General features: G+C 36.7%; 2 protein-coding genes across 4 annotated transcripts in view; both read right to left on the reverse strand.

The window, feature by feature from the left end:
* LOC135629756 (DNA-directed RNA polymerases II, IV and V subunit 3-like) overlaps nucleotides 1-11502 on the reverse strand; it is an 11912-nt gene extending 410 nt beyond the window's left edge. The window contains exons 1-3 of the mRNA XM_065137639.1: nucleotides 10890-11502; nucleotides 8177-8414; nucleotides 1-28 (exon numbers count right to left, since the gene is read on the reverse strand). The exon at nucleotides 1-28 is cut by the window's left edge and continues 410 nt beyond it. Coding sequence (XP_064993711.1) covers nucleotides 1-28; nucleotides 8177-8414; nucleotides 10890-11383 — 760 coding nt within the window. The 5' untranslated portion in view covers nucleotides 11384-11502. The remainder of the gene's footprint in view (nucleotides 29-8176; nucleotides 8415-10889) is intronic.
* Nucleotides 11503-12815: 1313 nt separating this feature from the next.
* LOC135628636 (uncharacterized) lies at nucleotides 12816-16220 on the reverse strand. 3 transcript variants are annotated; one of them, XM_065135426.1, is made up of 4 exons: nucleotides 16070-16220; nucleotides 15689-15988; nucleotides 13168-13489; nucleotides 12816-13078 (listed from the first exon to the last, which is right to left on the reverse strand). In XM_065135426.1, exons 2-3 carry the CDS (start codon nucleotides 15956-15958, stop codon nucleotides 13211-13213), a joined length of 549 nt encoding a protein of 182 aa, XP_064991498.1. In that variant the 5' UTR covers nucleotides 15959-15988; nucleotides 16070-16220; the 3' UTR covers nucleotides 12816-13078; nucleotides 13168-13210. The 3 variants fall into 3 exon arrangements, with proteins under 3 accessions (XP_064991498.1, XP_064991497.1, XP_064991499.1); XM_065135425.1 differs by having other exon boundaries at nucleotides 12816-13489; XM_065135427.1 differs by having other exon boundaries at nucleotides 12816-13489; nucleotides 15689-15966; nucleotides 16070-16205.
* Nucleotides 16221-23225: the final 7005 nt, after the last annotated feature.

A 23225-nucleotide genomic window follows, 5' to 3' on the forward strand; every position in this document is an offset into this window, starting at 1 on the left:
TGTAGGCCTCGGCATCAATAACAACCACCTGATATGCAAAAACATATAAAAAAGAGGATTTTAGAATTTTCATGGCTCGTACAGCATAGCCTGCCTGATAAAAACAGGCTACCTAAAACCTCTGGCTGCTTTATATATGAGAGAAATTATATTAAACCTTTAAAGTAACAAATATGATTTTTTAAGATTACCTGTGACTACTTTACACCTCTAGTTCTCAAGGTACCTAAATTCTTGCAAAGTATCCTAACATGCACTTTTTGCTGCTTCTCCTCTGAATATAATTGTTCCACCATCAGTTCTCTCTAATCAAAAATCATTTTGAATGGATCAAACCTTTATATCCTCTCCAATTCTTAAATTTACTTTTCCTTCGTAACCCTGCCATTTATTCTCCAATTCTTTAATCTCATCGATCTGTGATGTGGTGGTAAATCTTTCTCGTGGTTTAACTGTACATTGTGTACATGTGGTTCAAGTCACCTTATATGAAAATAGCTATATTTTTAAAAATATGATGCAGTAGTACTGTACTAAATTAAAATATTATTACAATAACAACAACATCATAGGGTCCAAAATAATTGGGACGGCTACATGAATCTTCTACCGTTATTAAGATATATTAAAAGATATGCTTAGTTATGACTATTTAAATCTTTACTTATATCTTCTATTATTGTCTTTTTAGATCTTCCATTACATCTCTCTTTATACCATATACCACTAACAGTAATCATTCCTCCTATATTTTTTAACAAAATTAAAACATTATTACTTCTAAATTCTTTCAATTAAAAGAACAGAAGACATGGCAAATTCCAGAAAATTTTCACCTATTCTGTTCTGACCACCCACTAATTCATTTCTAATTCTGTTCTGAACATCCACAAAATCCTTTCTGGTATTTTGATTTGAAGTTCCCAGTACATAAGTTTTTCATCATTTGGTTATACTCGATTTCATCTATAACTTCCAAATTTTATGTTTGACAATTGGCATAATCTGGGAACCCTATATGTGAAATATGCACTTATGACACCTTGCTCCTATTAAAACTTCAAGGGACTATATCAATGTTTCTTTTTCCCAAACTCTATATACACTTCAAGATACTCCTTTCACGAATTTTCTTCTGCGTTTTCCCAAACTCTATATACACTTCAAGCTACTCCTTTAACGAATTTTCTACTTCCACAATTTCCCAAACTCTATATACACTACAAGCTACTCCTTTCCCAAATTTCCTTCTCCTATGCACTAGATATCATATTTATTATCCAGGATTGTTAATTCATAAGGAATGTCCCTAACTGCTTTGTTTCTTGAAACAGAATATCAGTTCTTCAATTATCATCCACATCATCTTTCATGCTTCACATAAAAATGTTATTACATACAAAGTCATTTATCTAAGCACATACTCTTGGACTAACTTCTCTAGGGCAATCAAAATTGTACAAAAAAACTCGGCTTAATTGCCCTTAGATCCCAGTATTAATAAGATGCCTGGTTCTTGATCAAAATTGTGGCCCACACAAGTATCTGAGTGACCATGATACAGCAGGCCAACACCCACATATTTCCTACAAGTCCATCTTCATATTTGTTCTAATAATTAGTCATGCAAGAAACAGCAACCCAATACTGCACCCTTTTCTCCAGCAGATGACAAATTATTGGGATAAAAGGATATTTCTGTACAGAAAAAACTTCATTCTCAACCAATGTGGTACTCCAAATGCTAAGATGCCTTGGACGCTCCTCTAAAAGATAACGCCAACTTTCGCTCAACAATCCACTAAGAAATACTATTTATTTAAAAACAACTTGGAAATAATTTTATTAGTTAAATAAAAAAAATTAAAATGAAATCTGCAAAGTACATAAAGAGCAGAAGAGAAGCATTTCTACATATATACTTTGCAACCCACAAAAGAAATCCTCCAAAATTCACTCTTCAGAACAAGAAACACCAGTGATTTTGACTAAATCAAATTTAAGCCCTTAAAGTTCTAACTTAATATGCTGAATTATATGCTTTTCACACAATGAAAATCTAAAGGTACAAGAAAACATAAGATTCAGTTTAATCTACAGGCTTTCATGGTGAAACTGGTAGAAAACCATGCTGTCAATATTGCATCCATCAAAATATACTGAGATGCAGAGAGAACCTACTTTTAGTTTTATTAATTAAATATATTAGCTACAAAATACCAATGTTAAAAGGAGAGGAGGAAGAAGAGAAGAGAAAAAGGGGCTAGCTACACTAAAATACAAACTGGTAAAACCTTAAAACTTACTTGTAATCAAGCAAACATAATGGTGGTTTTGATAAGCTGCACAAGGATTACAATTTAGAAGTTTTACCATAGCTAGGACACAACTTCAGAAGTTTGTAATTTTTTATTATCAAATAAGATAGAGGAATATAAGAATAATAAGCAAAAATAGGCATATAGGCACATGAGATTCTTGTAGCAAGTCAATTTAACATACTGCAGATGCCCTGATTCACTCCAAGGTCTGACATGCAAGTACAACACCTAAAGTACTATGTTGCATTGTCACCTTCTTATGCACACTTTGTCTACAGAAACATAATACCTCTAATACCATGAGTCTTTCCATGTTATGCAGTTATTGCACTGAATAATTAGCCACTAATTTCGCACAGGTTAAGCATTGGACCAATAAACAATGTTAATCAGCATCAACAAAATGATATCCTCGTAATTCTATCCTAGAAAGAATCCTGGGATTTGTCACATCATTATGGCAGCCAACCAACTGCACGAAGAATTCGAAAAGTGCACATGCAGCAAAGAAATTCATAAGGTAAACTGACAAATCTGTTCTGCAATGTACAAAAATTGTCCCCGGCCAAGTATACCAGAATGAAAAATAACTGAAATTATGACGGATCATATTTGTAAATTTAGATCTCCAAGGCAACCCTAATATGCATAATGGAATTGCATAGGATCAAACTGACAAAAAAATTATCTTTTATGCAAGGTATACAGTTTCAAATGATACCGCTTGGTATGGGCGGTACGTACCGGTCCGACAACATACCGGTACGCGAACTATCTGCTACCGGGCGGAACATTTAAAAGCACCCCATATCGGACGATATAGGGTTATATCGGGCGGTTTCGACCGTTACTGCCCAGCACAGCTCGGTAACGATCGATTTCGATCGTTACCGCTTGATAATAGTGCTCCAACGATCAAATTGACCGTTGGAGTCCTTTCTCATAGGTTTTTAAACTCTTCTCCCCTATTTCACTCTATTTCATTTTCATACTCTCTTAAACTATCTCAAACTCTTTTTTTCTCATACTTGTGCTCTCCTAAACTCTACAAAACAACGATTTGTGAATTGAATTGAGGCTAATTTAGGAAGATTAAGAGTTAGAACTTTCTAATCAAGTGGTATATATTCTCTTTCTTTAATTAAGGAGTAATTAAGATCTTTAATATTATGATTAGTGTGTTTAATATTGATTAATTATACTTAATAGGTCAAATATTTATATTTCATGCATATTAAATATTGAAAGATATTTGATACTAAAATAAGTTTAATTAGGTTTTATTAAAGTTATTGAATACTGCGATTAGTCATTTTAATGACGATTTAATCGATTTTATGTCAATTCAATGTGTTTAATATCTATTATGGTGTTTGTCATGTTTATAATATTGAAAGAGAAGTAATTAGTGGGTAATTAACTATGTTAATCATATAATTAGTGTATCTAATAATGATTTCATCGTAATTTGAACTATATTGGTTCAAAATTATGTATTTAATACTTCTTTTATGTGTTTGACATATTTATGATGGTAAAATAGGTTTAATTAGGTTTTATTAAAGTTATTTAATACTGTGATTAGTCATTTTAATGATGATTTAATCAAAATTTGATCGATTTTAAGTTAATTTAATGTCTTTAATACCTATTAGGGTGTTTGACATGTTTATAGTGTTGAAAGAGAAGTAATTAGTAGATAATTAACTATGTTAATCAGGTGATTAGTGTATCTAATGATAATTTTATCATAATTTGACCCATACTGGATCAAAATTATGTATTTAATGCTTCTTTTATGTATGTAACATATTTATGATGATAAAATAGGATTAGTTATATTTTAATAAAATTATTTAATGCTGCGATTAGTGATTTTTGATCGATATTTGGTCAATTCAATATGTTTATACTTTATAGCTTATTTGATTTAAATTTAGTAGGATCATTGCACTAAAGGAATAGCCATATGATAATGCATGGGTTCATGCCCGAAAGATAGATGGGAACTATCATTATTGACAATGTATTTATTGTGACTACATTGGCATGGATGGAGGAACAACTTGGGTGAAGATGCATTTGGCTAGCGGATATCCTGATGTTGCAAAATGCAAAAAGATTCCGACGGAGATCGATAAATTATTTTAAAGTAAGCTACAACAAGCAAAGGAAGATACATTAAAAAAGAAGACAAGAGTTGAGGAAGAATATTATAGGGCTACGCAGGAACCAGTTTATGATCAGTATGAGGGTTGTGACGATCAAGTTAACTTGGATCTCATAGTTGGGATTCGTGCATCATTGGAGCATCAGTATACAATCGATAAAGCAATGAGGCATCGACAACCTGACTCATAATTGGAACATGGCAGTGGTAGTGAAATCCAGAGGTCGGCCAGCATAAGGTAACCAGCTGCTCCTCCTTAGTTAAGCCGAACTAGTAGCATGAGGCATGGTGGACTCCGTGGTTTTATGAGAGGTCTTAGCAGGAGGTCCGCACCAGATATTGTTGATATTGATCTGTAAGCCTATCTCCCACAAACAACGAAATATACATGGATTGACAATGCATACATAAAAGAAAAGAAACGGGATATTGGGAAGATAATTTCAAAATGGTTCAACTTCCACAGGATTCCAACCAACACAGCCCAAGGTCCATATTATTAGATCATGGTCTCTTCTATTCAAAAGTTTAGCACGGGGATCCAACCTCCAACACCGAAGGAGAATTACGGCGTGTACTTAGATGAGAAGGTGGCAGAACTGACAGATTGGATCAAATCCTTCAAGAGGCAATGGGATGAATATAGGGTAACACTGATGTGTGATAATTGGACAGGACCAACAAGAATGAGTATCATCAACTTTCTTGTTTATTGCAACAAAAGAGTGGTATTTTATAAGTCAATTAATGCTTCTGAAAAGATCCAAGATGCAAACTACATTAAGAGTTTGATAGACACTATAGTAGAGAAGATCGGACCATAGTATGTTGTCCAAATAATAACTGACAATGGAGCGTATTTCAAGAAGGCCGGTTTGCAATTGATAGAAAAAAGAAAAACTTTATTTTAGACTTCATATGCAGCTCATTGCATAGATCTAATGCTGAAGGATATTGATGAGTTGGATGCGGTCAAGAATTGTGTAGCTCGAGCACAATCAATTACAAAGTTTATATATAATCATTATTGGGTCCACACTTTAATGTAAAAGTATGTAAACGGTGAGATACTCTGACCTGAAATTACTCGGTTTGCTACCAATTTTATTGCATTAAAGTCATTACAGCAAAAAAGGCATGGCTTGAAGGCAATGGTCACCTCACAAGAGTGGTCTGATTCTCGATATTCGAGATTAAGCGATGAAAAGAAGATAGAAAAGTCCAGTCTTTCCTTTAGATTTTGGGAGACCACAACAGAAATCATAAACGGTGTGGAACCACTTTATATTATTCTCCGTAGGGTCGATATGGACAAACGTCCACAGATGTCGTATCTTAAGTATATGTTGATTTCAACAAGAGAGGAAGTCAGGAAAGCATTCAAAGATGATTTTAAGGCCGACCAATACGTATGGATCATTGATCGTCGGATCAAAGTTCATATGGATCAAGATATCCATAATGCAGGTAAATTCATATTCAGAATAATTTAATTTATTATTTTTTAGATAATAAAAAATCATACTAATAAAATTGTCTTGCAGCGTATTATCTAAATCTGACAATTCAATATCGGTATGCTCTCGGAATACAAAATGATTTACTAATGATACTATGAAATGTTATATATCGACTCTTACCAAACTCTACTAATGCAGCCGATGCTCTTATAGAGGGTCGATTATTTCGAGAAACAGTTGGTTCATTCTCCGACGTTGTAGTTGCATCGTGTCGTTACATTATGGATCCTGATGAGGAAAAGTTACACATATTGATTATCAATTATATTTAATGTTAATTATTTGTTATGCTAATAAAATCTTATTTATATCTTTTTGTAATCGAGTGGTGACTATAATTTGAAGGGGATGCGCTACATTTAAGAAAGGTTGTGAACGTAATTGGTCAACGTTTGCATTGATTCACACAAAGGTCCGCAACAAACTCTCCTACAGACGGTTAGAGAAACTGGTATATGTCTGCAACAAACTCTACATGCGACTAAGGTTACGATGTGCTGAGCTGGATAAGGAGCCAGAGGAACCATATATTGATCCCATCGACCTCCAATTCTACAATGAATATTTAGAACTGATGTTAGATTGGGTTGAAGCAGCAGAGAACCAAGAGGATCCTCTACTTGATGAGACGGGAGATCCTCAGCGTCCTTCGCGTTTTATCATCGAGGCAATCAAAGAAGAAGCACAACCCCAACAGGTGAAAAATCCCCTTGATCACACCATGGTAGGAGTCAAACAACATCGAGTCAAACTGCTCGAGGAACTACAGACACCCAACGATCACTGTTGTCCGCCCAACATGCAAAGGCAAATGGGAAGGCAGTAGAATCAGTCGCATCGTAGAAAAGAATCAAGTCGGGCGACGAGACACCTTCATAATCACAGTCAGCAACTCGCTCGGTCCAAAGACATGACAGCAACACGGACAACAGTGCCTCGACGGATCATGGCGACGATGTCGGGTAGTTGTCGGTCTCGTCTACACAACTTGAGGGTGGTGCATGGACCGAGGAGCAATATTTTACACATGCCACCCAAGATTCAGATCATGGAACTTGACAAGGTACTAGTCAAGTTTATGCGCGGAAGGGGAAGGGGAAGACAGTGGATGAATTTGAGCAGATACGATAAAGTCTATATGATGTAGACACAGAAAGAAGCTCATCGTATTCCCAGTCATCGTATTATGGAGAATCATAAGGGCAATAACAGTACGATGATGGTTGATCATCCTTCTCTAAGCAACAGTATGATACAGAGCAACAGATCAATAGCCAAAGTAGAAGCTCTGACATTCACCAATATATGCCTCGGGACCTGCCTCAGACAAATGTGATTTATGACGATCAGCCTACAATCATCATCACATTAATACATCAATGGCATAGGGTATATCAATATACTATGTCGTGGGATCAATTTCATGATTGGGTCCAACAAACATATCATATTGATATACAAATGTATAGGATCGAGGACCCCGATCCACCACCCGTGGAGGCCCGTCGTTCGTTTTGGTGATAGAATCAACAATTAGGTATATCTACATATATGATTATTTAATTCATTTGAATTTTAGAGTTTATATTGTAATAAAATAGTCTAACAATTCAAATGATTGTTCTGTAGATATTTCAATATTTATATAGGGACAATCCGTAACGGACTGAAATACGAACCTTGCACAAGACTATTCCTCAAAGCTTGAAAAAGATATATGATACTATTCTTACCTAATTTACATTGATTTTGCTAAACTTATACTATTACTATATTTATTTCTAACTTAAAAACTTTATCCTAACTTTTTTTTTATTTTCAGGTATTTTCGAATGATTTTACACCTAAATTAGGTGTACCGCTCGGTACGCCTTGGCGTACCATACCTTACAGAGTCAAGCTTGAAACACCGGTACGGTATGATATTTTAATCCTTGCTTTTATGTATGATTTTAGATGCAAAACAGGCATTTCTTACAACTCCAAAAGCTTGGTCAAGAGAAATTATATCTGCTACCAAACTAAAAAGAGTCTGCACCGGGCACACCAAATTAATTCCAATAAAAATCTTGGTCAGCATGAATGGCAAGGACAAAATGAAACCCAACCATGTTCAAGACAACCCCAATAGTGAAATAGCTTTTAATAATAATGTGAGCACTAACCTGCTGAGTATTAGGATCTATGCCAAAGACTTTTGTAGGGCTGCTCTCAACCCAGCTTCTTTTATCTTCAAGTGTCAATGTTTCCATCAGATCTTCGTTTATATGTATCTGAGGTTCATACATAAATGTAACAGTTGCAGCAGGTGACCACTTGGCGTGATCCTTGCCAATCCCTTTTCTAGCAATTGCCCTAAGTCTCAGCTCTTGTCCACGACGCAACTTCACGATTATTATGCCCCTAGTTTCAATATTACAACCATCAACATAACATCATAAGGATAACAGCGCAATATATGTATCTAAGTGCATGATGAAGCTGGTGATTGGAACAACATCAGGATGACTACCATAAGAATATTTCCACCACTTGCAAAGATCTATATTTTTTAAGCAACAGTAAATCATAACATGGTGGCACATAATAAGCTTCATTCCTCAACACCATTATGTTTACAATAATATGCCTGACCACTAAAAAATCCATTAAATCACAGTCATATAAGTTCTAGATGATGGTATATTGCTAACATCCACTGCTGCCTGGGAACTTGAAAAAATCATCGTGTTCTGTTTAATGGCATATAGAAATATATTGAGTTAAAGATAAAAATGCCAAGAGACAATTCTACAATATAGTGTCAGTCTTGGATCTGTTAATAGGAGTTCAGGTCTGTTGAATAGGTACGTATGTTGAGGGGACTACCTGTCATGTGTAGATGATTAGGTGATATCAAGTTTGAACAAGTGCTCAAGGTATGTTGGATAAAGGGTTATGCAAGCAAAGGATACAGGGCATAGTGTACGTGATGGCCATACCATGACTTATTACTTAATTTTAATACAGTTTCAGGTTGTCAGAAAAAAATAACAACAAAACAGTGAGGAAAAAGCAACAAAAAAATTGAAAGAAAAATTAGATACTCCAGGCTCTAGGGACATCTCACAACTCACAGTGCACTTGAACAGAATAAAGAATAAATAGATGGTCCAATTTGTTATTCAACCTACTCCCTATGTAAAAGATCTAGAGGGGCATCTAACATATGCATAAGACAAAATACTCTTCAATCACCCAAAAATTTCATTTTAATATAACACTGAAACAGTGCTTTACTTCTAAAATAAATCTAGAAATGAACAATGAAAAAAACCTATACTATGAATCAAATAGGTTAATCAACTTGGATTCAAGACCCTCCTAAATCGGTTTGAAGCTCCTTGAAGAATCTGAGGAGCTTATCAATGTCATGAAAGAATTCAATGCCATTAAAAGGAAAAAATGATCTTCTTGCTTATCAATGACTTCAATATTCAGAAAAAGTTATTTACACTTAAATGATAAATATAAATTGCATGATGCTATTAGTGGAAAAGGTATCAACTGTTGAAATGCATCAAATATGTGGCAACCCAAGGGTTAAACTAGTTATAATGATTGGGGTTTACCAGTTATAAGAGAACTATTTATAAGAATTCGCCTAGACTGGGGAAAGAGAAGTTCTTCTTAACAACCACGGTAATAAGGAAATTAGAACATAAGAAAAAGATTATTTTGGTCACAAAATCTGCCCATGATGTCCACTGGCCCACTATTCTCATCATAATAACACATGACTAAACTAATCTTCTGGTGAAAGACAAAGACATCATAATGCCCTAATTAATAATTACCATCCTCGAGACAAATAGATGCAACACAACTTGAACAGATGACTTACAATAAGAATTCGGACAGCGATGAAATAACATAGTTGCTAGAATCCCAATGTACTATAATTCTTCACAACCAACATGCATTCACTTTTTTTGCTAAGATTAAAATTTAGTTGGACACTAACTTGAGCAAACACCTTATTATCACCAAAATGAAATCAATATAACAAGGTGATAAAGTCAATGAGAAAAGTGCAAACTCATCTAGATTTCATCAATCATCTCCTATGTCTCCAATGATCAGATACTTTTCCACTAGAACCACAATACATACATATACATATATATACATATACATATACATATACATATACATATATATACATATATATATATATACATATATATATATATATATATATAATCAATGCTTGTTTTTCCTAAATTTCTGTTCAGTAAGTTGCTAGCTTATTTGTCTTGATAAGATACAGACTTGACTTTTGATGAAGCTGGAACATAATGATTTCATTTTTTTACTTCCAATTAGAAAGGACTTTTGCACAACTAAATGGAATCACAGAGATCAAAAGCATGCATTAACAGTAAACATGCCTAACTGGCAGAATAACCCTCTATGCACTTAGATGTGAATGAAAGCACAGAATGGATCACAGCGGTCATGGCAAAATGGTGGCTAGCATAAAATGCCAATATTGAGGTGCAAAAATGAGGAGCTCACACAGTTGCCGCTCCTCCCACTTCATTTCTTGAACTCCTAATAAGAACTTAAGAACATTTCCCTTGGGCTTCCCAAAATGGGCGGACAGAAGTATGGGTCCAAAGCTTAGGAAGTTTGGTACATCTACACAAAATCGATCAGCTAAATGACCAAGGTTTGCTTCAGGCATCCAACGTTCCACCTTCCCAAATCCTTCATAGGTTTAAGGGTTTAAGCACGACAGAAATCCCGTTCTAGGGCTTAGTTAGGGTTTACGATCTCATCAACTAAAAAGTCGAATTCCAGGAGAAGTAAAATAAGATAAAGGGGGAGAACAGCTACTTTTGCTCGGCGGACTCATAGCCATCGGCAGCGGAGGAGAGGGCGTTGGCGGCAACGTCGACGGGGCAGACGCGGGGGTTGGTGCTCTGGAGGTCGGCGCTGGTGACGTCGAGGGTCTGGTCCGAGTCGCAGCGGACGCTCAGGAAGAACTCGACGGAGCAGAACTCGCACTGGCCGTCGCCATCGCAGGCGTCACAGTCGCGGGAGAAGCGCATGGACATGGCGTCGTCGCTGGTAAGGGGGATGAGGCCCAGGCGATGGGCGATGAACTCGTCGTTAAGGACGGAGGAGTTGACCTCGATCTCCACCAGGTCGATGGCGATGGTCGGCACCTCCGCCAGCATCACGCGACGCAGGGCGTTCGCCATGCTCGCGTCCGTGTCCCGTAGCTCGAACTTCAGATAATCATCTTTCATCTCCCGGATCCGCACCCTGGGATACCGCTGGTACGACGTCCGCGACGCCCCAGCGCCTCCCATCATCTTCTCCGCCATCGCCTCGAGCTCCTTCCCCTCCCTTTCGCTCCTCTCTTCCCTTCGCTTCTTAACCGGTGGCAGGGATTATTTTCCCTATTACTACTATCATTATACTTGTGAGGACTTAAAGCCGAAACGAGGCTCGACTCCGCAGTACTTGAGGGTTCGATGTCGTGATGTGTTTTATGGGTCAGACTCTGTTCGGCTTGAACCAAGCTCGGCTCAAGTTGCCGATCTGGTTCAGTTTAGGCGCGGCCAAGTCGACTCAACACAGATTGTTTGGAAAATAAACTAATTTTTTTTGTCTCTTTTTAGGTAATATTTGAGTCCAAACTCAATTAAGCTAATGAATAAGTGTTAGTAAAATATAAGCACTACTATTAGATAAATATCGTATAAAAATTATTTTTTAAGTTTTATCATAATTTGATGATTAATATCTACATGTCTAGGCATACACTTGATTGATTATAGGATGGTTTCTCAAGAAAACCCTCATCTTCCTAATTATGGGCCATTTGCCATAGTTTATTTTGAAATATGTCAAAATTTTCATCAAAAACTACTCAAATTTTCAAATAGATCATTTTTTGAAACCTCAAAATATATAATAAAGTTATAAGTAAGATTAATAGATATTTGAACTAATTGAAGCTCAAGTATAGCAATTTTAAATTGCTTTCATTTAATAACCAAAAATATTATGTGTATAAAAGAAAAACATTATAACTCAGTCGTGTCTCATCCTCTTATATTTTTATTCTGCCACAATAAAAAAACATAAACAGATAATTGACTATTAATCAGAAGACTCTTTCAACTCGGATATCCTGATTTAAATCCCAATGACTAAGTTTCTTGTAAAAATTATTTGAAGAGTGTGCGTTCGACGCTCAAATTAGTCAATTGTCTGAGTTCAAATATAGAGTATTTTGATTGAGTGAGCAGAATCAAAACCACATGCAAAAACATGTTTTGGATAGTAGCTCTAAACGTATGCGACTAGAGGAAGATTCTCTAATTCAAAATTGATTTGAAGGATCAATTCGCATTGGAAGGCTAAAGTGGTAAATGTCGTAAGCTGATTGTGATCCACGTGTCGACTTAATAGATTGAGACAGTGAAGAGTATTCACTGTACCAAGAATTCAGTAACCAAAAAAAGGGTTAATAAACAATTAATTAGATGATTTTTTAATAAAAATTAAAAAATAAACGAAACTGGAACTGCCTGAAACCTATTCTCGGTTCCAAATTTGACTAAACCAGAACCATCGATTCTATCCCAAGCCATTATATCTTTTAAAATATTTATACGTGTCTAATTTAAATAATAGTATGTGGCCAACGTGTATTCTTTATTCCATTTTTCGGTTGCTTGTGCGTGTGAGAATTGGAACGATAAGCGGTAAAAATAAAGACTGACTTCCATGTTAAGACCAATACCACACTGAAAAACTAATGATATTAATGCTACTAACTACTGTCTTGTATGAACTGATTCGCGTTATCCTCCAGCTGGTTTTTTGGTACCGTCTTTGATACCACTTCTCCATTCTTGCTCAGAGATTAGCTGCCCACAATATGTTATAAAATCTACATCATCTACAGATCACAGTTCGGTCACCATCTCCTCGTTGCACCTCAGTCTTAAACAACTTCAGGTTATGGTGCCAAGATTTTATTCCTCCAACAATCCAGAACCAAAGCAAGTCTGCGATGACAGCATCATCATGCATCCCGGTGAAAGACCAAATGATCACCTCGCGGAAGCTTGAAATAGGAAATGGATTCACGAATTACCTGCTGACCATCTGGCACTTCAGGATGCAGCAAGATCAATAGGTTAATTCTTTGGTTCGTCACCATCATCGGAATCTTCATCATCCGAGGATTCTTCCTTTCGAGTTTCATCTGGTCCGGCTCCGCTGTTTGGTGAAATTTTCTTCTCTTTCTTCCTCTGTTTCTTCTTTTGGCGTTTCAGGCGTTTCTTTGCTGTCCTTTCCTCTGCAGCTTTGAGTCTTTCCTCCCTCCTCATATTGAACTCTGCTATCTCTTTTCTTTTCTGGTAATCAGCATCCATCCTCGCAAGTCTATCCTGCTCCTTCCTCCTCATTTGTCGATACTGTTAATCACAAACACTCTCAGAATAGAGAACTAAAAGCTTCAGGAATAAGATGCTAAACTAAAGGTGAGCATATTCAGATTGACAACACAACGATATTTCTTTGTGGATCAGTGTAAAATAAGAAAACTCAAGTGGCAAATAGAAGAATACTTTTATGTGCTATCAGAGTCAACAGAACTTGCAAAGAAAAATAAGGCATTCAGAATGTGCCTGTGCACTCAAAGGCAAGTTTCTTTGGTCAAAGGAAATGAAGGTTAAGTACTTTTTTTCATTTTCTTTCGGCAAACATCTTCTTGTATTCTGTTGCAAACATGGAAGAAATAAAACTGTCCTGCAAAATTTTTCTTATTAGTAGTCATTAAATTTATGATTTTAAGTCCCTTTTTGTCAGGGAATAAAATGAGCTCATGAAGAGAAAATTCACAGCATAGAGCACTCATGTCTTCAATCGCAGAGCTTCGGTAGCCAATTCTTACATGGAAACATTTAGATGGAAACAGAAAAATATCATTTTTGCAGAAATTAGCAGAAAAAAGATTCAACAGGTATTATGTGCCCTTTCTTATAACCATAAACAACAGATGATGACTGCAATTAATCAGTGGTCGAGAGGGAGGAGAGGAGAGGGGAGAACAGGAGAGGGAAGGACAAGAGAGAACCGGAGCTTGAAGGAAGTAGGAGAGGAGTGGGGAGGAGAGGAAGGAGATGGGAGGAAGGGAGAGGAGAGAACAGAAGGGCTGTGAGAGGAGGAGAAGGGGGGGAGAGATGAAGAGAGAACACGAGAGAGGAGACAAGAAAATTGCACCAGTCGAACGAATGCAGCTTGGCCCATGATAGGCGGTAGAGGTGGCAGCCTGCAACAATATAAAGGTGGCTCAGTTGGCGAGGTGATTTTTTTCGTGTGATTTGTTTTCTTTTTACCTTTAAGTGGAGACTACTTAGTCAACTTGGTAAACCTGAGTCTTTAACTGGTTGAACCCAATTAATTATACCACAAAAGGCTATTGCCAAAAGAAAACTACCCATGTTGGATTCTATGAAGTAAACATGAAACACACCATGCCAAATTACTATTGCCAAAAAGCTAAATCATCCTTCATTAACAAGTTGCTTAGAGTCAAGCTTTACATCACAATTTGGCAGAGCATGACAGATCCAAAAAAGGAAAAGAAAAGCAAATGCAAGTGCCTGTAAATCTATAACATCTAGTAGCAAATTTTTTATGACATAACAGTAGCTAAAGATAACATATAAAAGACTGCCCCAACATCCAGATCATACAACTCATCATTGTTTAACAACCTGCATCAACAATCTTCACACGACACTATGCTGCTCACATACTGAAATCCCCTATTTGAATTTAGTACTTGAAAGTTTTTGAACCAGATGAAGTCATTATGCTTATCAAGTTCATCGTTAAGACAGTGAATCAACCATTACCTCATATAGTATATATGCTACCTAAAGGATAAGGTGGTAGTACTGGTGATCATGTTGATTGAGATAAGTATGTGATTACTTGATACAAACTTGAAAAATATTAAATATTTTGTCCTAGTTGCTCTACAAGATTGAAAAAACATTCCATGTAGCATTATAGAAGACACGAGGTGGTTGCTCATAAGCTGTGAAGATAGGTTAAAGGTTTCTAGATCTTTTATGGTTTAGGATTTAGGGAAATTTGACGAACATGCAGCAAAAGCGAAAGTTAAAAGACCAACCTAAGGCGTGATAAAATGGCATAAAAACAATTGTCTGTCTTGTTGGTGTCACTGTCACTATACGGGCAAGAAGGAACCAAATGCTTCATGATCCTTGCTAGCGCCATGATAGTCTAAAAGCATAAACATAAATGCAGATAAATTTTCTGAATGGCAATCATTTTATGGCTGAAGGAGGGTAGTTAGTAACTGACTTGGCATTGTGTATTAGGAAGTCGTGCCATGGCCACTCATAGCAGTTTTGGTATGTCTACCAAATACTTAGGGATGAAAGATTATGGATTAGCTCTCAAACTGCACAATGAATAGGTCGAAAACAGAGCATAAAGTGTGGCAAATGTGATGGCAATTATCCACAACTAACATAAAACATTCTGTTGCTTCTCTAATCATAGAAGCATAAATCAAACGACGCCAACAGAAAACAAGATCCGGAACTGGAGGAGGAGGAGGAGGAAAGAGAGGAGAGGACCTGATGGAAATCGCCGGAGCCGGAACCGGCGGAGCTGCCGGAGGTGTTGCTGACCCGAACCGGGACGTTCTCCATGATCCTTCGAAGCTTCACCTCGAGGTCCTCTTCATCCTCTCTCAGCACCGGCCCGCTCTTAGCATACTCCACGATCGCGCCATCCCGTCCACCTCCCGCCACCGCCGCATCGGTGGAAACAACTGTCTTCGGAGCCACCGCGACCAACTGGAGGTCGCCACCGCTTCCGCTGCCATCCCTCGACCGGCCGGACATCGCCGCGTCTAAAGGGGAAAAGAACGAAACCTGGTGCAGAAGAAGACATCGATAAACGTGCGCAAGTCGATCAAGATCTCGAAACCTAGAAGAAGTGAGAGGATCCCCTACCTTTGGATCCGACGAGTGAGAGGTAAAGAAGGATTCCGCCCACAGAGAAATAGGGCATGGAATGAACAGAATTAGGGCGCAAGGTCGTCGAATTGCCGCCGCGGCTCGATGATTAAGGTTCAGGTTTTCTTTTCTCTTCTCTTTTTGGAACATTATTATAAAGCCGGTTTAAGCATCGCGCAGAGGCTACGGTCCAGTTTGGGCCGGTTGGTCCATCTGGTTCGATCGCTGCCTGAAACCCCGGTCGCATGTCCAGTATATAGTGTTGTCAGAAATTTTAAATCAATTTGTTCATGATATATACATATATATATATATATATATATATATACATATATGATGATGATGATGATGATGATGATGATGAGACACAGAATCAATGTAAGAACTAAAAATTGTAGTTTATAGAATAGACTTAATATATATAATTTTATTTTTTAATCTTAACTATCATTGTAATTTATTTTTCTTCATATTTATTACAAGTCATCGCTTGTTATCTTTGTCAGATATTGGCAGGTGATCAATGCACTTAAATCATCTAAATTGAGATAGTTTGAAGCAGTGGGGAGCATATGACCAAACTTGACAATCGACGATTTTGATTTCAAACTAGCTAAATATGATAAGAAAAATACAAATAGAGTATATGGTATGATGGTTAAATTCTAGATCTAAAACTTATTAACATAGGTTTGAATCTTGATAGAGGTCATAAAGTTTAATTAAAAATTTTTATTATTTTATTATTTTTATATTATTTTTTTAATATCAATACATTCATCATAGTTATAGATTCAATTTTAAAAATTTAAAAATAAAATGATAGTTTTTTTATATTTTTAATTATTTTTTAATATAATAATAATACTAAAATAGTGGTTCGAATAAGAATTAGAACCAATTATTTTGGTTTTAGAATCGAACTTTTGATTCCTAATTTTAAAAAATCAAAATTAACAATTCGATAATTGCAATTGACGATTCTAATTCTTAAACCATCAGAGTTAGTGGTTGATAGGGACAATTTTATTTAGATGCTAGCTCATTTGTCGTAAAGGGTTGACACACCTAAGTAGAGTTTCAATTCATTAGCTTCAAAATTATGTCGTATTGCATCCTATATACTCTGCATCAATGATTTGCAATAATCTGTTAGGATCAAGGGCACTAAGAGGGGGGGGTGAATTAGTGCAGCGAAAAACTTTCGATGATTAAAACTACGTTCGTACGATGAAATTGTTTCCGACGTAAAACCGTTTTCGGAAACTTAACTTGAAAACGAGTTCGTAAATGAGTGCAGCAAAAGTAATGAGGAATTGAAGCACATATGGAGGTTTGCAATAAGGTAAGCAGCAAGAATAAATGCAAACCAGAGAAGACGAGAGTTTATAGTGGTTCGGTCAATCGTGACCTACATCCACTCCTCCGATTCCTCTTCCGTCGAGGCCACCGGCATCCACTAACGATCTTCCTTTACTAGGCGAAGATCAACCTCCTTCTTACACCCCTCTTCTCTTTTTACTGGGTTTAGGAGACAACCCTTACAAGCACTCACTCTCCTCTCTTAAACAGAGTTCTAACACTTAAGCTAGAGGAGGGAAATTCTAGAGATTACAAAAGCGTTTTTTCTCTTTTAATCTGTTTTTTGCTTGTGTATTTTACCCAAGGATGGGAGGGGTATTTATAGGCTCCAAACCAGTTTGAATTCCGAGATCAAAACTGTCATCTCCCGGAATTCCAGGGTCTAGCGGTTGCACCGCCTGACTAGGGCGGTTGCACCGCCTGGCAGAGCTCGAAGACTGAGCCTCTGGGCGGTGCCACCTCTAGTCAGGGGCGGTTGCACCTCCTGTCAAAGCTCGAAGACCGAGCTCAAGCGGTGCCACCTCCTGAGTGAGGTGGTTGCACCGTTCAGCCAGGGCTCGGAGACCGAGCCCAAGCGGTGCCACCTTTGTTAGGGGAGGTTGCACCGCCCAGTCTCGCTCGGAGACTGAGCCCAGGCAGTGCCACATCCTGGCTGGGGCGGTTGCACCGCCCAGTCTCGCTCGGAGACTTAGCCCAGGCGGTGCCACCTCCTAGCTCGAGCGGTTCAACCGCTTGGCAGAAATCAGGGTCCGAATGGGTTGATCCATTCGACCCAATTTGGGTTTTTCAGGGGCCCAATTGCCCCAAGATTAAGTTAATGGGATCACCTCCCATTTCCAACTTAATCATTGTGCTAACTACGATTTTTCCTAAGATATTTACTGCAACTTGCTCCGGTGCGTCAATCGCTTCTTCCGGCGAGCTTCCGGTGAACATTCCGTCGATCATCCGATGAACCCTCGGTGATGCTCCTGCGGACTTCCGGAAAACTCCTGGACTTGCGACGATCCACTTGGCGAGTTCCGACGAGCTTCTTTGGCAAGCTCATGGACTTCTCGAATTTGTTCCTGCAGAACCTCCGACGATTGTCCGAACCTCCGTCGAACTCTCGAACTCCCAACGTGATCATTGTCTTGACTCCGGCGCAACTCCTGTTGCATATCTTTCTTCTATCGTAGTTAATCCTGCACACTTAAAACAAAACTTCGATCGAGACAATTAATCCTAAGCAATTAACCAAGTTGTCCGGCATTTCATTGGTCCCTCGACACTTCGTCTGATTCTTCGACGCATCGTCCTCTCCTGCAGCCTATTGCCCAATCGGCCAGTTGACTCCGCAACTCCGATATCCTTGGCACAATACCCGCTCTTCTTGGCCCGATGCCCGAGTCCACGGCCCGAAGCCTTCTGTCGATACGTCGACCGATCCACCGGCCCGACGTCCAATCTTCTGACATGTTCCTCCGGCACAACATGATTTTCCTGTTTTAATTGTCTCATCCTGATCGAAGCATCCTGCATCACTCAAAACACAGATTAAATCATAAACATATATCAAGTAATTTCATCATCAAAATACGAGATTCAACAATCTCCCCCTTTTTTATGATGACAACCACTTGATGACGGAGTTAAACTTAACAACCGGAGTTTAAACAAACTCCCCCTATCAATATGCCATATTGATAGAACCTTGAATTCAAACTGAATTCAAGTCATTGCAATATTCATCATGAATACTTGCAACACGTCATCATGAACTTATGCATAAACTTATGCATAACATCATACTTCTCCCCCTTTGTCATCAACAAAAAGGAGAAGTCCAACTATTCTTGTGTTTGGAACTTATTGCATGAAAAACATAATATCAAGTTTTATCATCATGCAGTTTTGAAGCCAGAAAATTCAGCAAATGTTACATCATGCTTAGAACATTCAATCTATCAAGTTTTAGATATGCAAGTTTTATAGCATACAAGATAGCACTTTTGGTAATGTTCAAGATAGCAAGTTCCACAACATCAAGCTAGCAAATTTTATAATATTTTAGAACATGCAAGCTAGCAGTTTTGAGATGTTCAAGAAGGCAACTCTTGCTTCTTGAAATATACAAATTTGTCAAGTTTTGCTAGATGTGCAAGTTAGCATTTTTGCCTTTTGAGATAGGCAAGATAGCACATTTGCTTCTTTTGAGATAGCAACTTTTTACTTCTCTTTAGACTACAAGCTAGCAATTTTTACGATATACAAGTTTCACAATATATAAGCTAGCAAAAATTTCGAAAGCAAATGCAAGATAGCTTTTTTGTGTAAGCTCATGATTCTTGCTTCCTATTGCAATGTGCAAGTTGCAAGTTTTGCTTCTTGAGATAGGCAAGATAGCACTTTTGTAATTTTTGTTTCTTAAGATAGGCAAGCTTGTGATGTTCAAGATAACAAGCTCTTTCTTTTCTTTTGAGAAGTGCCATTTTTGCTTTCTTTGCAAAGTGCAAGCTAGCAAAATGCCAAACTAGCAAGAGATAATGTTTTACATGAGGCAAGCAAACAATTTGGCAAATGTTACATTTGCATCTTCTCTTTTGAGAAGTGCAATTTTCGCTTTCATCTTGAATTGTGCAAGCTAGCTAGTTTGCCTCTTTTCATGATGTCCACGCTAGAAATTCTTGCTCCCCCTTTGTCATTGTCAAAAAGAAGGGAAGACCCTTATATCAATTTTCATATTATGACAAAGGTAAGTATCAATCTTATTTGTGCATCATTATATATTCAAATTAAAACAAACACAATTTCAAAAACCTTATTTTTCATGCACGATATCAAAAAATAAATTAATCATCATTAATGGGCATATCATATATGATACTCAAACATTAAAAATTTTTAAGCATTTATTAACATGTTGATCATGATACCAAAAATTCAACATTTAAAGTATTCATGATACACATCATATGCAATACATCACGTACATCATTATCATAAGTATTGCATACATCATTTTAACTTCATGAATATTTCATCATTGCATGCATCATACCAAAACATTTCAAGCCATGCAAGCCATAAATACAAAGAAATCATGTAATGAAGGATAAAATCATTTGAATACCAAAAGACATGATTCATATAGTAAATATTTTTTTAAAATAAAATATCAAGAAAAATCATAGGAGTACAAGGAAGAGATCTTGTTTTAAAAGAAAATCAAGTAATTACTCCAAGAACTCACAAGGAAAAATCATGATTCATTTAGAAAATCTCCTCTCAAGAGAATATCAAGTAAAATCGTAGAAGATCGATTAATGAGAAATTTTGATTTATAATAAAATCTCATGTATCGAATATTGAGAAATCAAATGATGATTTATATAAAAAAATATCACAAGTTATATTCAAGAGAAAAATCATCATTCATTTTCAACTCATTCAATTTGTCACATCAACATTTCTTAGATATGCATGATACCAAAACATGGTTTCAAATCTTCAACATATAACATGCATAAATTCAAAAATTGAAAGGAGAAGGGAAGAATTCAAAGGTACAAAGATTTCAACCATCTCATAAACAAATGTAAGACCAAGTCATGAATCCAAAATTCTATGAATCAAAATGATCATCAAAGGTAATCTCATGTTATTCCAAGAAATCAATATCATGATTTTGATAAAACTCATTTCAAATTTAAATCATCAAAATCATTTTTATGGTTCACAAAATTCATAACATAAGTAGATTCATGATTTCATTGATAATATATTTTCCTCCTTTTTTTAAGTATTTGATTTCATGTTAGCATGCTTTTTCATTATGTTAAATAAAAACATGCATCGACGTTTAGGATCGAAAAATGAATTTCGTCATAAAACCATCAAGATCAATATATTCTAAAAAATGAATTGTTATGGTCAAGAAAATCCGAAAATAAAATTTAACACTTTCATGCATTCGGACATGGTTTTGCCATATGTTTTTCAAATACACTCATGAAAATAACATATGCTTATTATCATGTATAACTTAAAATCTCATGCATAAGATTGTCAATCATTGTATAAAAAACATTTAATATTTTCATTATATCATTATGCATTACTTCAAATCAAACATGATTTCATTCAATAATGTTAATCAAACATGATATACATTATTACTTCTTAACCATGATTTCATATTTTCAATCAAAATTATTTTTTTTTATCATAAAATATGTAATATTATCATTTTCGAAATTACTAGCATGATCATAATTTTTGTATTTTTATTTTTAAACATGTAATTTTCAAGGAAATTAATTCTAAACTAAAAAAGAAAATATATCATGAAAGCATCAAGTAATTTCAAAATAAATCAGGGGGATTTCGATTACCTTATCATTGAAAGCGGTTAAGGCGTAGTTTGCCACCTCGCCTTTCTTGATTTTCTCCTCATCTTCGGAGGAGCTCGATTCATCCCACTTTGTGTTCTTCTTCTTTAGCCTCTTCCTCCGTTCAAGTTCATTGTTTATTTTAGATTTTTGTTTAATAAACTTGTTAAGATTTAGTGTTCGAAGTTCAAGTTCATAATTGTCCTCATCACTTGAGTCATCGCTCAAGTGGTATTCATTTGTCCGGAGTTCCAAATCCTTCCTGTTCTTTGGAAGGTGATTTTGTTCATCATGTTCATCATGTGCATTATGCACCATTTCATATGTCATCAATGAACCAATTAGTTCTTCAAGTGGTAAGTTGTTTAGGTTTTTAGTTTCTTGTATTGTAGTTACTTTTGAATCCCACTTCTTAGAAAGAGAACGCAAAATCTTGTTTATGAGTTCAAAATCCGAAAAACATTTTCCAAGAGCTCTTAAACTATTGACGACATCCGTGAAACGGGTGTACATGTCGCCTATAGTCTCGCTTGGTTGCATTCGAAAAAGCTCAAAATCATGCAATAAAATGTTAACTTTCGAGTCTTTGACTCTACTAGTTCCCTCGTGCGTGATTTCAAGTGTTCGCCAAATGTCAAAAGCCATTTCGCACGTAGAAATCCGATTGAACTCATTTTTGTCCAAAGCGCAAAATAAGGCATTTATAGCCTTTGCGTTTAAAAAAAATACTTCTTCTCCAAATCTGACCATTTGTTCATCGGTTTCAAGGGAAGTTGAATACCATTTTCAACAATATTCCATAAATCCAAATTCATAGAAATCAAGAAAACTCTCATTCGAGTTTTCCAATAAGTGTAGTCCAATCCGTTAAACAATGGTGGACGAACAACCGATAAGCCCTCTTGAAAGCCATGAAGAGCCATTTCTTTCGGGTGTAAATCCGAAATGAGAAATACCGGGCTCTAATACCAATTGTTAGGATCAAGGGCACTAAGAGGGAGGGGGGGGGGGGGGGGGGTGGTGAATTAGTGCAGCGGAAAACTTTCGATGATTAAAACTGCGTTCGTACGATGAAATTATTTCCGATGTAAAACCGTTTTCGGAAACTTAACTTGAAAACGAGTTCGTAAATGAGTGCAGCAAAAGTAATGAGGAATTGAAGCACATATGGAGGTTTGCAGTAAGGTAAGCAACAAGAATAAATGCAAACCAGAAAAGACGAGAGTTTATAGTGGTTCGGTCAATCGTGACCTACATCCACTCCTCTGATTCCTCTTCCGTCGAGGCCACCGGAATCCACTAACGATCTTCCTTTACTAGGTGAAGATTAACCTCCTTCTTACACCCCTCTTCTCCTTTTACTGGGTTTAGGAGACAACCCTTACAAGCACTCACTCTCCTCTCTTAAACAGAGTTCTAAC

The sequence above is a fragment of the Musa acuminata genome, chromosome BXJ3-1 (assembly GCF_036884655.1).
Source record: "Musa acuminata AAA Group cultivar baxijiao chromosome BXJ3-1, Cavendish_Baxijiao_AAA, whole genome shotgun sequence".
NCBI lineage: Eukaryota > Viridiplantae > Streptophyta > Magnoliopsida > Zingiberales > Musaceae > Musa > Musa acuminata.

Excerpts from the sequence above, each read along its gene's own strand:
- LOC135628636 (XM_065135427.1), bottom strand. The coding sequence starts at position 16,127 with ATGCCCTATTTCTCTGTGGGCGGAATCCTTCTTTACCTCTCACTCGTC. Across the intron at positions 15,967-16,069 it reads CTCACTCGTCGGATCCAAAG|ACGCGGCGATGTCCGGCCGG; the intron begins GTAGGGGATCCT and ends TTTCCCCTTTAG. Across the intron at positions 13,490-15,688 it reads GCTCCGGCGATTTCCATCAG|TATCGACAAATGAGGAGGAA; the intron begins GTCCTCTCCTCT and ends TGTGATTAACAG.